This window comes from Polypterus senegalus, chromosome 4, assembly GCF_016835505.1.
Source record: "Polypterus senegalus isolate Bchr_013 chromosome 4, ASM1683550v1, whole genome shotgun sequence".
NCBI classification, from domain to species: Eukaryota; Metazoa; Chordata; class Cladistia; order Polypteriformes; family Polypteridae; genus Polypterus; species Polypterus senegalus.
This window is the reverse complement of record NC_053157.1, coordinates 88,466,571-88,479,983: the sequence shown is the minus strand read 5'-3', so window position 1 is coordinate 88,479,983 and position 13,413 is coordinate 88,466,571. Positions and strand designations below refer to the sequence as shown.

Below are 13,413 nucleotides of genomic sequence, written 5' to 3'. Positions count from 1 at the left end.
TTCCAGTGTCATTCACATCCATATCAGAAACATTGAGTTTCACAAACTGAAGTCAGTAGGACACCACAGGCACATTCACCTGCATGTCTCTGAGTTTACCCCTTAACAGGATGGCTTGATGGTACTGAAGGTACTGGAGAAATCAAAAAGCATAATCCTCACAGTGCTGCCAGCTTTGTCCAGGTGGGAATACATTTTATGGAGCAGACATCCTCCACTCCAATTTTTGTCAGAGAGGCAAATTGCAGTGGGTCCAGGTGGTCTACCCATATCATTCCAGTGGACACAATTCTATCTAGCTCAGGGGAGGGAAGCAAATACAGTATGCTAAAGTCATTCTTATAATGCATACATTTTAATATTGTAGGGTCACAGTCACCACAGCCTGTGTAGACTACAGTGAGCACAAGACAGAAGCCACTTATAGTGGGTGTGACAATCTTTTTTAAGTCAGTAACTCTGGTGACTATAAACTTGCTTGGTATAAGTTACTCAATTTAAAATGTATGGATGGAAGGAAGAAGACTTCACAGATGGTGTGTTGTTCTTAATGGAACCTAGGTAAACTTTTAATTGTTGGAGCAGTTTTGCAAAGGAGATTGCTTTATAGGTGAGTATTCTCAGGCTTTTAGTTTTATTAAAATACTTAAGGCAAAACTGCAATAGTCCAACATAGTTTAGGGCCGGCTCTTGACATTTAAAAATGGTCACCAGTGGGTAGTCTTTTCTTTTTGATGTTAATTTTTCTTAATATAAATAGTTTTTACACTCTTCATTTTGAGCTTTGAGTTTTCCTCAGAACATATTTTGTGCAGCACATTCTTAACTGTTGGAGAGAAGGCACATGAATGATAAATCAAGTGTATTTGTTACAAACTGCACATTAATTTTATATCTTGCAGCAGTTATTCAGGAAGTAGCAGTTGCTCAGGGAAGAAAAAAAAAACAATCTTTTTCCCAAAGATTGGTGGGGCAAGGAGTTGATTATTACATGCAAAAACAGATCACGTTTTAAAATATATTTTAATTAAAATTGGTTCATTTTACAAACACAATCATTTCAAATAAACACTGCAATTAAAGTACCACTCTAGCGTTTCCTTTATGTAATTCTTAATCTCGGACATTAAGATAAATATTTAGAAAAAAAAATACACATGTTCTACATATATATACACACATGTTCATAATGCAAACTCCTTTGTCATACAATATATGAAAGTTAATTCCAGCTCATTTTAAAAGGTACAAATCTTCTAACAGTCCTAATTTGACTTTATATTGTATTTCTTTATATTTTGGCAGAGAATTAACTTTCACAAATGTTTCTTTCCTTTTGCAAATGCACAATGTCGGTGGCACAGCTCTTTCTTAAATATCTTTAAACCGTTTATAAAAAGTTAATGCCTAGAAGTGACTAGTTGTCTTATTGAGTATCTTGAAGTTACCTCGTTTCTTGGACTGTGGATCGATACTCAGGCCATACACTTCATTAACTGTGTGAAAAAGTTGCGCTGATTTGTCAGATTGCCAGTCAGATGCAGGTGCTGAATTCATTGCTTTACCAACTATCCTTTCCTGTAAATAAATAAAAAAATGCCCAAGTTTTCATACTCTTAATTTAGTAAGTAAATACACTTAACACAATCACTTTGTTTTGTGCTGCTGAGAATTGCATCTGCTTTGTTCTGGAGTAAAAGTTGAGTTATTCTGATAAGTAGATGTCTCGTTTCTGACAAGGCTGAAGTTTTGCTTTAAGATTCTTATGCCATCGTGTTCGCTTCTTGTATGCAATAGAAGTCAAATATATTGTTTTAGTCCGACACTGGCAAGAAAAGATAAGCAAAGCATTGCATTGATTACATTTAATGACTGCCATCAAGCTATCCACAGTTTGTCGATTCACAGTCACAGTATCAGCAGCAAGTCCTCTACACTTCAGAACAGGAAATCTAAGCATGTTTGGGCCAACCAGTGCTTGGATTAGAGACTATCTAGGGAAACAGTTAGGGTTGCTTTTGAAAGAGGTGTTTTGTGAGCCAGTCAGGGGGTTTCTCTTACCCTGTGGTCTGAGTGTGGATTTCAATGCTGTAGTGCAGTGATGGGGACACTACGCTGTAAACAACTGAGCAATCCTTTGGATAAGATGTAAAAGTGAGGTCCTGACTCTGTGTGGTCTTGAAAGATCCCTGGACATTTTTCAAAAACAGTAGAGTGTTTCCGGATGTCTTAACTAAATTGCCCACCATGGCCTTGTCAATTCTAGCCACTAATCAACTCCTTTCCTTGGCTAACTATCTCTGTCACCCTTTGACCACCTATTAGGTATTATATGGCTAATGTATACTGGTGCCAAATGGCTGCTACATTGGTGGTGGCTGAAGAGGTTTCACTGTTTGTGTAAAGTGCTTTGAGTAGGTTACAAAAGCACGATGTAAATGTAATTATTATTATTATTACAGTCATTAGAAAAAGAATTGCATCCTCAATCTCATTTGAACACTGTCCCTAGTCATGCACTGCTCTGGGTTTCCAGAAACACTTAATATAACAATATATTTAAAAAAAAAGTATGTGTTTTGCACATTGTCAGCATACAACTGGATAAAAGACATGAATTATGTGATACAAGTAGTTTCTGATTTTTTTATGGACATTTTAACATTGTTTTTCTGTTATTGGTCCCTTGCCAGCCCACATTGAATCCCATTGTATCATAATTTTTGTGTTCTCCATTCTCCATGAAAAAATTAGATTAAACATTTTTCTCAGCTATCTCTATAAATAACATGGGGTAAGTGACAAAAGAAAAAATATCATTTTTGGATCTGGTATTCCGTTAAAAAAAAACATTGCATACCAGTACACATTGGTATTCATTTTCTTAGAATATCCCATAATACATAAAAAACTGTCCATTATATCATTCCTGCAGATTGAGGCATTTTTATGTCCCATTTTCTTTTAAATAAGCCTTATATGCCTATGATATTTAAGCTAATTTTAGAGATATTTCTCAAGATTTGTCCATCATACTGCAATATCACTCATATCATATAGAAGAGCAAGTCATTGGCTATTACTGATGCAAAATGTCAGCATTTTTCCCTATACCATTTTCTTTTACATACAAATTGGAAAGCAAATGCATTTCATTGACTCTTATTTGGGGAGCTGTGATTAATAATTTTTCTACAGCTCTCAAATACATCTGATATCAAGTGGAAGAGTAGGTGCTTCTACATTAACAGTGCCAATTAGAGAAAGTTCCACAGCAACATTTTCTTATAATTGCAAATTGAATACCAATTGCATTTCAAAGGCTGAATATATATCACCTTTGGGGAGTAATATCTGGTTTCTGATAGTTTCCCATTACCTGTGTATATTTGAGCAGGCTTTTCTGTATCATTTTCTTTTAAGTGCAAATTAAAAATATCCTTTGCATTCCAGTGGCTTGATGTGTCTATAACGGACAGCTCCACAACCATTAGCCTATTTCTCTGACTTTCTCTGTAATGCCCAAGAATTTGTTATATCGGGGTACTCAACTCTGGTCCCGGAGGCCCGCAGTGGCTTCAGGTTTTTGCTTTAACCAAATTCTTAATTAGTACCCATTTACTACTAAAGCAATATGTTTTTTTGGGGGGTCACATTTAGTTTGTTGAGATTCAGACTCCTTTATTGCCTATTTTAGTTTTAAACTTCTGCATTAAGGTTTTAATTGTTGCCTGTTTTCTTAACCAGACATCAGTGTAATAATGAGGTGCAAATTACAAAGAAACCATCAGCTCTCCAGCTAATGTGCTTCCATTTAGACCTGTCTGTTTGCATCATGAACTATCTGTATTAATACAAAGTTCTGAAATAAATGAAAAAGAAGGGAAGGACCAAGAGGTGCAAATCTGTCCCAGACCACAAAACACATAGATGATGTTCTCAGAAAACGTGATAAAGATTTGCTTTGGAAGAATAAAAGAGCTAACAAGCAATAAAATTAAACACCAAGTTTCTTTATCTACTAGACCCGTCTTCTAATTACGAAACTGGTTGGAATGAAAACCTACACTCGCTGTGGACCTCCAAGACAAGAGTTGAGTACATCAGTTTATATGAAAAAGAAAGTTTTTTAGTGACATCAGGGTCAATCTGAGACAATTTTACAGTTCCATCCAAACTGTTAAATCCAAATTGAAAAAAGCTAAAAGTTGCTTAACATTATTCTGATGGATAAGAAATAATGAGACAAAGTCAAAACCACACATTTCCCATAATAAATGAAAATGTTCACTGCTCTTTGATAATACAGTTCTTTTGTGATTAAAAGTATAATTTTGGGTACCTTTTACTGTACTGGGTTTAAATGAATTGAAACTGAACAAAGTTAAATATAGTCAAGTTTTTAACACAACTAATTTCTTTGTGTTTAGATATACTAAATTGTGTATTAGCTGTGCTATAACATTGCACTGTTCTGTGGTATACACTGTATAACTATTTTTTAGTCATGACCATTGCCTTTAAAAAACAAAAATTCAAAACTGTTATTTACAAAGAAAAATATACACAAATTGTCATTTGTGCTTTTCTACAGGTGGGTTAGACTTTTTTCAATTTTACTCCCTTTGAAGTCATAATACTACAGCTGTTTTGACTTGTATAGACTTTCGAGTCATTTTAGACTATTAGCCAAAATGAATAGGTAAGCTATTTTAATTTGGTATTTTCTAAAATGTCAAGAGGTGATAACCCCAACCAGCTTGTTTTAATGAAGACCAATACCAGTTGTCACAAAAAACAATTATGTTATACTGGAAACAGATTTATTGGATTAGGTATAGTTGGGTTAAAAGGCTGTCATGAAATCAGTCCCAGGCCTACAATATAAAATGTACAAGCAAACAAACAAATAGCGAAGATACCTGTCCTTGATGTGGACCCAAATGTACTTGTAGGAGTGGACAAGCTCTACATCCACTCCTTGAACAATGCCCAGACATAGATGCTCCTTATTGCAACAAAAGTCAATAACCAGTTCCTTGGTTTTGCTGATGTTAAGATGAAGACAATTATTTCTGCACCATGAAATGCAGTTCTGCAACTGACTCCTTTACTCTGTCTTGCCCCCCTTATCAATACACCCCATAAGTACAGAATCATTTGATAATTTCTGCACGTGACATGACCTGGTGTTATAGTCTGAGGTGTACAGGGTGAACAGGAAAGGAGGCAGGACTGTTCCTTGTGGTGCTCAAGTGTTGCTCACTTTCAAATCAGAGACACAGTCCTTAAACCACACAAACTGCAGTCTGCCGACAGACTGCATATTACTGTATACAGGATGCTGAAGGCTCATTCATCTGCAGTATATCTACAGCAGAACTGCTGTACCTTTCCTGCCACACTCAATCTCAGATCACAGACAGTCTACAGCAATAACAAAACAAGTAAACTAAAGCTGTTCAAAATTTAAGAACCCATTCATAAATACTACCATTGCCTAATGAAATAAATGTATAAAGTACAAAGATTATCCACAATATATGTACTGTATAATGATTATAAAGATTTAAATACATTAGTCTTAGATTCTGAATTTATTTAGTAATGGTACAGTAAAACTTTCTCAAATCTAAACAGAACTTGATGATACTCACAAGCACATTCATATCTCAAGATGCCAACCGACTTATGATTCCAAGGATTAATAAAATAACAAGAGGCTGAGCTTTCAGTTACAGGGCTGTGGAATAGCCTGCCTGCTACTATAAGAGGTGGCCCTTCAGTCTGAACCTTTAAATCCAGGAGGAAGCCTCACTAATTTAGTCTGGCATACCCTGACTAGAGCTGCTGATTAGCTGTGCATACTGCATCTGCTTGTTAGTCATTTCTAAAAATGCGTAAGTAATGCAATATTTATAAATCACTTTAACATGGCCTTTTTATAACTTCACTTTAACTTAATACTGATACTCTGTATGTTCAATTCTTCATAATAACTATTCATGGTGGCTCTAAAATCCGTACTGACCCCTACTCTCTCTTCTGTTTCTTTTTCCGGTTTCTTTGTGGTGGCGGCCTGCGCCACCACCACCTACTCAAAGCATCATGATGCACCAACATTGATGGACTGAAAGCCAGAAGTTTACGTGACCATCATCATCAGGCCCTTCGATGAAAACGCTAAATACAAAGAGGACTGTTTGATTTATGTTAGGTAGATTGCCCAGAGGGGACTGGGCGGTCTCTTGGTCTGGAACCCCTACAGATTTTATTTTTTTCTCCAGCCTTTGGAGTTTTTTGTTTTTCTGTCCACCCTGGCCATCGGACCTTACTCTTATTCTATGTTAATTAATGTTGACTTATGTTTATCTTTTATTGTGTCTTCTATTTCTCTATTCATTTTGTAAAGCACTTTGAGCTACATTTTTTTGTATGAATATGTGCTATATAAATAAATGTTGATTGATTGATTGATTGATTACTAACCCTCTCCTGCTCTGTTTCTGTTCTTGGTATTTTGATGTGGCATTTGGCACCACTGCTGTCCTGCCAATAGAAAAGACAATTCAGATAAGTGTTGGAATGATGAACAGATAGAAAGATTCCTTTCAGCACAGATGAGACTATAGAGTGCTCAGGAGGTGGTGGGCGACAAGTTGGCCAAGGTTTCCGGGACTTTGTCTTTGACCTTCTCTTTTACAATTTTCATCTCTTCCATTGTTAACTGGCTAAATTCAATCATTGATTGGTAAATAGATATTGTTTTCCATTTGTGTTGATGATCTGTTTCTACTTTGTTTTTTGTGTATTTTAACAAATCTGTATCTTTAATTGCACTAAATCTATATTTAGTAATTAGTATAATCTATCCTTCTCTTTTACCTGCGAATTAGTCACTGTGCTCTGCACCTGCACTCAGTGAAGTACACTCTACACAAATAAGTTGTACTGTATCGCAATACTCAAGTACTTGCACTGACACTTGATATGATTTGTTTGAGGCATCTGGAGAAAATTTAGATTAAAAGTGCCCCCGATGTATTTACCTGGTGCAGCATATAAAAAAGATATGAGAGATAGGCATATAAAGTCACTGAAATGCACTGAAAGAAAATGATACCAGTTAAAAAAAAAAGTTACTCGAATTTGCCAAACACTTCATCCTCCACCTGACTATCAAATTTGCTATAAAATATAGGAAAATCCTAAGAAATTGCTCTGCAAAGTCCTATTTGTAATGGGAGCTGGGGTTTGTAAAATTCTCTTTACATTATACAGTATTTAAAAATAGAAAATATACAAATTAAAAATGTACATTAAAACAACTATGCACACATACCAAAAAACGTGTAGCTGGTGTCAATCAGCCGCTTTACCAGTGAAGGAGTAACTTGTAGTTTTTCAAAAGAGGGCAAAAAGAGAAAAAAGGAAACAATTGTTTCAGAATATAAAACAGTTATCCCGAAATCAAGAAAATAAGATAGGGCTTTCATCTGGACTCCTCGTGTTCTGCAATAATTTATTACTGCAACTAAATTGTCTTCTAATTAGTCAGCTCCATTAGGTTGCAAAAAGTCAGTGGAAGTCATTATCTAACATGAGGTAATATTGTGCTAGTTAACAGTAGCTCATCACTGTTGTAACTTTGTCACTTAATAAAATTTGGCTGTTTGTCCTTCATGATTCAGAATGAACACTGGAATATTTTAGTCAGGCGTATTAAATTAGGCTGGTAATCTTGATTGGCAGGAGTGTAAGGACCACCATTCATGTGAAAATGAGATAAATAAAAACGTAATGATGAAATAATCACATGAAGAAGTACAAAGATATATATATGCAGTATGTGTGTATATAAATGAGCCATTACATTTTGAAAAACTGCAACAATGTACTGTATATAAAAGATTGATTCATTAATAGACAACAAACCCGGGTGAAAAGAGATTGTTTAAAATAAATAATAAGCTATTTTGAAATGTGCCTTCTGGAAAAGTCCCACTATGAAATATAAAAAGGAGAGAAGCATGCACTGATAGCGTGTTGCTTCACCCACCACACGACGAAACCACCTGGATTGGGACTCAAGTGCAGCGGGTGACACCCCAGCACCACACTGGAACAGTGTGAGGTTTTTCACAGTGGCAGGTGTGCCAGTCTTGCCACCAACCCCCAAGTTTTCCCTGCAAGTTAGAGGACCTGCTTGTAGGGCTGGATGCAGATTAAGGTCATACCCAGGATGGAGCAATTGCAGATTAAGGGCCCAACGGAGTAGAGTCACTTCTGAGATTTACGGGATTTGAACCTCAGAGCCATCACTCTACCCATATTATGAAATATACACAGCCTTTATAAAATAAAGTTTTTCTTTTTTTTTTTTTTTTTTTTTTTAAATAAAACCTGAAAAATTGTAAGTAAAAGTACAATGTTGAAACTTAATAAAACACTGATGTAGCAGTTCATGATAACAGGCAGTATTATTATTTAGCATGATCCAATAGTGTGTTCTACTTTACAGCTATGTTAGAAGATTTATAAATTTATGCAGTTATATACAAAACACATTGACTGTATTTTGCTTTGAAACTAACACTAATTTCACTCTTAAAAATACTAGATGTTTAATGGCATTTTATGCTTTTTTACTGGGTTGTGTGGTGCTTCACAGAGCACCATTTCATTCTGGGAATGGCTGTTTGCATATGAAGCTGGTTTTTTGTGCTTTGAAAAACTTCTAAAACGTTATTAAAAAAAAAAACAACTGAAATGTATGGTAGGACACTAAGATTAAAAAAAACTTGACTTAGTCTATGTTATTGTACGCAAGAGTCCTTTTGAAATCACAACCCTAGTAGTATTTCAGAGATAGATTACCATCTAAACATGGTTATTTTCTGTATGGAGACTGTTATGGATCTAAATAAATAAAAGGTTCTTTCTGGACCCTTCATGTGGATGGATGGATGGGTCTTCTGGGAACCAAAAATGGTCCCCTTATGGCATCCCTCTGAAGAACGGCTCTGGCACCTTTATTTTTAACTGTGTTGTTACTGTTTCAAGAATTATAATGAGAGACAAGAATAATAAATGTTATTGTTTCAATAGGGCTATCTCATTTTATTTGAACCTTTTTCACAAGATACCCTTAGGCCAGGGAGATATACGTTATATATAAACTGCTCAAAAAAATTAAAGGAACACTTTGAAAACACATCAGATCTCAATAGGAAAAAGAAATCCTCCTGGATATCTATACTGATATAGACTGGGTAATGTGTTAGTTACGAAAGGATGTCACATCGTTTGATGGAAATGAAAATGATCAACCTACAGAGCTCAAAATTGTACGCAGCACTTTGTATGGCCCCTGTGTTCTTGTATACATGCCTGACAACATCGGTGCATGCTTCTAATGAGATGACAGATGGTGTTGTGGGGGATCTCCTCCCAGATCTGGACCAGGGCATCACTGAGCTCCTGGACAGTCTGAGGTGCAACCTGGTGGCATTGGATGGACCAAAACATAATGTCCCAGAGAGGTGTTCTATTGGATTTAGGTCAGGAAAGTGTGGTGGCCAGTCAATGGTATCAATTCTTTCATCCTCCAGGAACTGCCTGCATACTCTCACCACATGAGGCCAGGAATTGTCGTGCACCAGGAGCCACTGTACCAGCATAGGGTCTGACAATGGGTCTAAGGATTTCATCCTGATACCTAATGGCAGCCAAGGTGCCTTTGTCAAGCCTGTAGCGGTCTGTGTGACCCTCCATGGATATGCCTCCCCAGACAATCATTAACCCACCACCAAACTGCTCATGCTGAATGATGTTACAGGCAGCATAATGTTCTCCATTCCTTCTCCAGACCCTTTCACTTCTGTCACGTGCTCAGGGTGAACCTGCTCTCATCTGTAAAAAGCACAGGGCACCAGTGGTGCATCTGCCAATTCTGGTATTCTATGGCAAATGCCAATCGAGCTGCATGCTGCTGGGCAGTGAGCTCAGGGCCCATTAGAGGACATGGGGCCCTTGGGTCACCCTCATGAAGTCTTTCTGGTTGTTTGGTCAGAGACATTCACACCAGTGGCCTGCTGGAGATCATTTTGTAGGGCTCTGGCAGTGCTCATCCTGTTCCTCCTTGCCTAAAGGAGCAGATAGTGGTCCTGCTGATGGGTTATGGACCTTCTATGGCCCTCTCCAGCTCTCCTAGAGTAACTGCTTGTCTCCTAGAATCTCCTCCATGCCCTCGAGACTGTGCAGGGAGACACAGCAAACCTTCTGGCAATGACACGTATTGATGTGCCATCCTGGAGAAGTTGGACTACCTGTGCAACCTCTGTAGGGTCCAGGTATCGCCTCATGCTACCAGTAGTGACAGTGACTGTAGCCAAATGCAAAACTAATGAAGAAACAGTCAGAAAAGATGAGGAGGGAAAAATGTCAGTGGCCTCCACCTGTTAAACCATTCCTGTTTTGGGGGTCATCTCATTGTTGCCCTCTAGTGCATCTGTTGTTAATTTCATTAACACCACAGCAGCTGAAACTGATTAACAACCCCTCTGCTACTTAACTGACCAGATTAATATCCCATAAGTTTCATTGACTTTATGCTATACTCTGATTAAAAAGTGTTCCTGTAATTCTTTTGAGCAGTATATATATATATATATATATATATATATATAAAAATGGTAAGCCACTTTAAATAAAGTCCACTGCTATAGTAACGTATTTTAAAATGCTTTAGGATTTCACTTATGCGTTGCATTCCTTCCGTTTAATCGAGCAAACCTCTTTATCATTTCAGAAGAAGCGACTTAGGATAAAATAACTTTAGACTTCAAAGGAAGCCTGTGCGATCGTACACTTTATTTTTGGAGTTGCCTGCTTGACCACATGTAGGATGTCATTTCAATTATAGTTACAGAGCACTGTGCTTCTTTTTTCGTTAAGGACGTTTTTGAATTTTGATGAGGAGCGCAAGTCACGTTGCGGGCTGGCGATCGCTTTTCACACATTAAGTGAGTGAAGGCAGCGAAACAATTGACTGAGACTTCGCCTTATTTTCGTGGCTGTACGGTAACCTACTTAAAAAAACAAAATACCACAGCAAAGGTGCCTGTGAATGTTTCACTTCATGGCCCAATAAAATCATAGGAACTCGTTCGACTAGAAACGACTACTCACTTTTGATTTGAGCTCACCCTCGTGCTGCGCTTCTCCTTCTAGATTCAGGTTTTTCGTCTCGTCTCTTGCATGCGGTTGCAAACGTCTATTTCTTTCTAATTAATAACTTTTTAAAAAACAACGACTATGTCGGCAGGTACTCTCTTGTGTTTTCAAACTTTTCCTGAAGTCTGGAAGTACTCGTTGCTAAGGGATGTTGCTCGTAGCAACTGGGTAGGCCGTAGCCGCGTTACCATTGCGCCATCTACCGTTAGCCTCTTGGACTTGCATCTCTTCATCTATAGCGCGTACTGCAATATGTACGATACATTTACTGTATTTGAAACGTAATCCTTTTGTGCCAACGCATCTGACATCTTGTGTGTGATACATGGATGAATCAACGAACAAGACGCTTGACCTATTAAGTCCTACAGAAGGAATGGCAGATTGTAGCAAAACAGATCAATATGGTTTTGTATTACAATCTGCAGGTGTAACAGCGGAGCCAACACTGGAGCTGGCCAAAACATCGCAGGGCGTCCGGTGAATATGCCCGACGACTGTTACGCGGTTTGTTTACTGCAGGGGTCCTCAATCACAGTCCTGGAGGGCCACAGCGGCTGCAGATTTTTGTTCTAACCCGTTTGCTTAATTAGAAAGCAATTCTTTCTAATAATTACATTTCATGGCTTGTTAGTGCTTTAGCTGTGCTATGTCAGGTAATTCTCATGTGCTAGATTTTCTTCACCTTTCTAAGGATATCATGCAAATGATTTGAAGGCTAAAATGGATGAGTAATTCTCAGTCCTTCGCTTTTTTCTCCTCACTTTCCTTCTAAGAATTTAATTAAACCCAATAGTGCATGATAAATACGCACAGGTGTAAATGGTAACAAGCTAAATGGAGAAATGCGGGTCTCTTTTGTCATGTGCATGTTATTGCTAATTAGGAGTCATTAAAAATCAAGAATACAGCTGTTTGAGACTAAAATAAGCAATAAAGGTTCAAAATCTTAACGAGCGAGACAACTAAAGTGAAGCAGAAGTGTCACTTGAAAAATAAGTACGTCTTATTAAGTAATTGCGTTGGAGGAAAAACCTGCAGCCACTGCGGCCCTCCAGGACCGTGGTTTAGGATCCCTTGTTTACGGTAATAAATGTGAGACCTTTATGAGCTCTATTGATATATTCTTGTTTTGAACTTACAACTTTCAATACCATCACGGTAAAGAACCGTTTCATATATAATTTAGTTGAGGATGAACGTTTACCATCAAAAGCAGTTGTTAGCTGATCCATTCTTTAGCTAGGAAGCAGCACCAATATTAACTCCATCGCTCAATTTTTTGAACATTTTTAACCCATTGTGGGATCGCAGGGGCCTTAAGACTACTCTGTACACATAGTGCGCGGGCCAGGATCTGATTTTGGTCGGGACGCCTAAAGACGCGGTCGGTAAACAGTTAGATGACATGTTGTAAATTATGATGAAGGTTATACTGTACGAACATCAAACAGCCTTCGGTGCTAGAACCTCCGTTTGAAGTCATGAGACATATGCTCCGCCAATCCGATATTACTGCATCTGCACTGTGCCGATTTCGTTTGCCTGCTACTAAAGCAGAGCTCGTAGCACGCAGATCGTACACTGCAACGTTTACGATCTTTATGGTAGGAATGGTCATTTACATTAATGATATTATTGTACATTTCCGGTCCGCGAAAAGTCCATGAAATACCGCCGGTCCAAGGAGCTCTTCCATTATTTAACCAAAGCAACCCGCTCCAATGTATTAAGTAAAAACATATCGCCCCTCGAAACTCATTGGGGGGAACCCGGACCCTTGATCATCAATGAACAAAGACGCTCGAAATCACCCACCCAGCAATTCGATTGTACGTCAATGAGACAAGTCGCTAGAAACTCCAAACGTCCACTAAAAGTTAATAAACCTAAAACGGTTGAAAAGCACTGGGTTAAGACGTAAAACATCCTTTTTATCGCCCCCATTCCCTAGTGTTGTGGATGCCACGTAACCCGCCATAAAGTTTTGTTTTTTGTACATACTGTTCATAAATCAATTTTTACCTTACAATATGTTGGTACTTGTGCAGTGCATATAGCGGTTCTTAAATTCAGTCCCGGGGGTCCAATCATCTACTTTAATTGGACTCCTAACGTACTATAATTAGGCAAGCTGTTTTATATTACTTTCTTTTCCTATTTTATTAGTTTTGCAGT

General features: G+C 37.7%; 1 protein-coding gene across 3 annotated transcripts in view; it reads right to left on the bottom strand.

Moving 5' to 3' along the window:
• Positions 1–11,610, bottom strand: part of LOC120527510 (LRP2 binding protein) — a 33,537-nt gene extending 21,927 nt beyond the window's left edge. Inside the window, exons 1-3 of one of the 3 annotated variants that reach the window (XM_039750999.1) lie at positions 11,191–11,608; positions 7,343–7,393; positions 1,449–1,578 (exon numbers count right to left, since the gene is read on the bottom strand). In XM_039750999.1, coding sequence (XP_039606933.1) covers positions 1,449–1,557 — 109 coding nt within the window. In that variant the 5' untranslated portion in view covers positions 1,558–1,578; positions 7,343–7,393; positions 11,191–11,608. Of the gene's footprint in view, positions 1–1,448; positions 1,579–7,342; positions 7,394–11,190 lie in introns of all 3 variants that reach the window. The other 2 variants (XM_039751000.1, XM_039750998.1) reach the window with 2 other exon arrangements.
• Between the last annotated feature and the right edge of the window lie 1,803 nt (positions 11,611–13,413).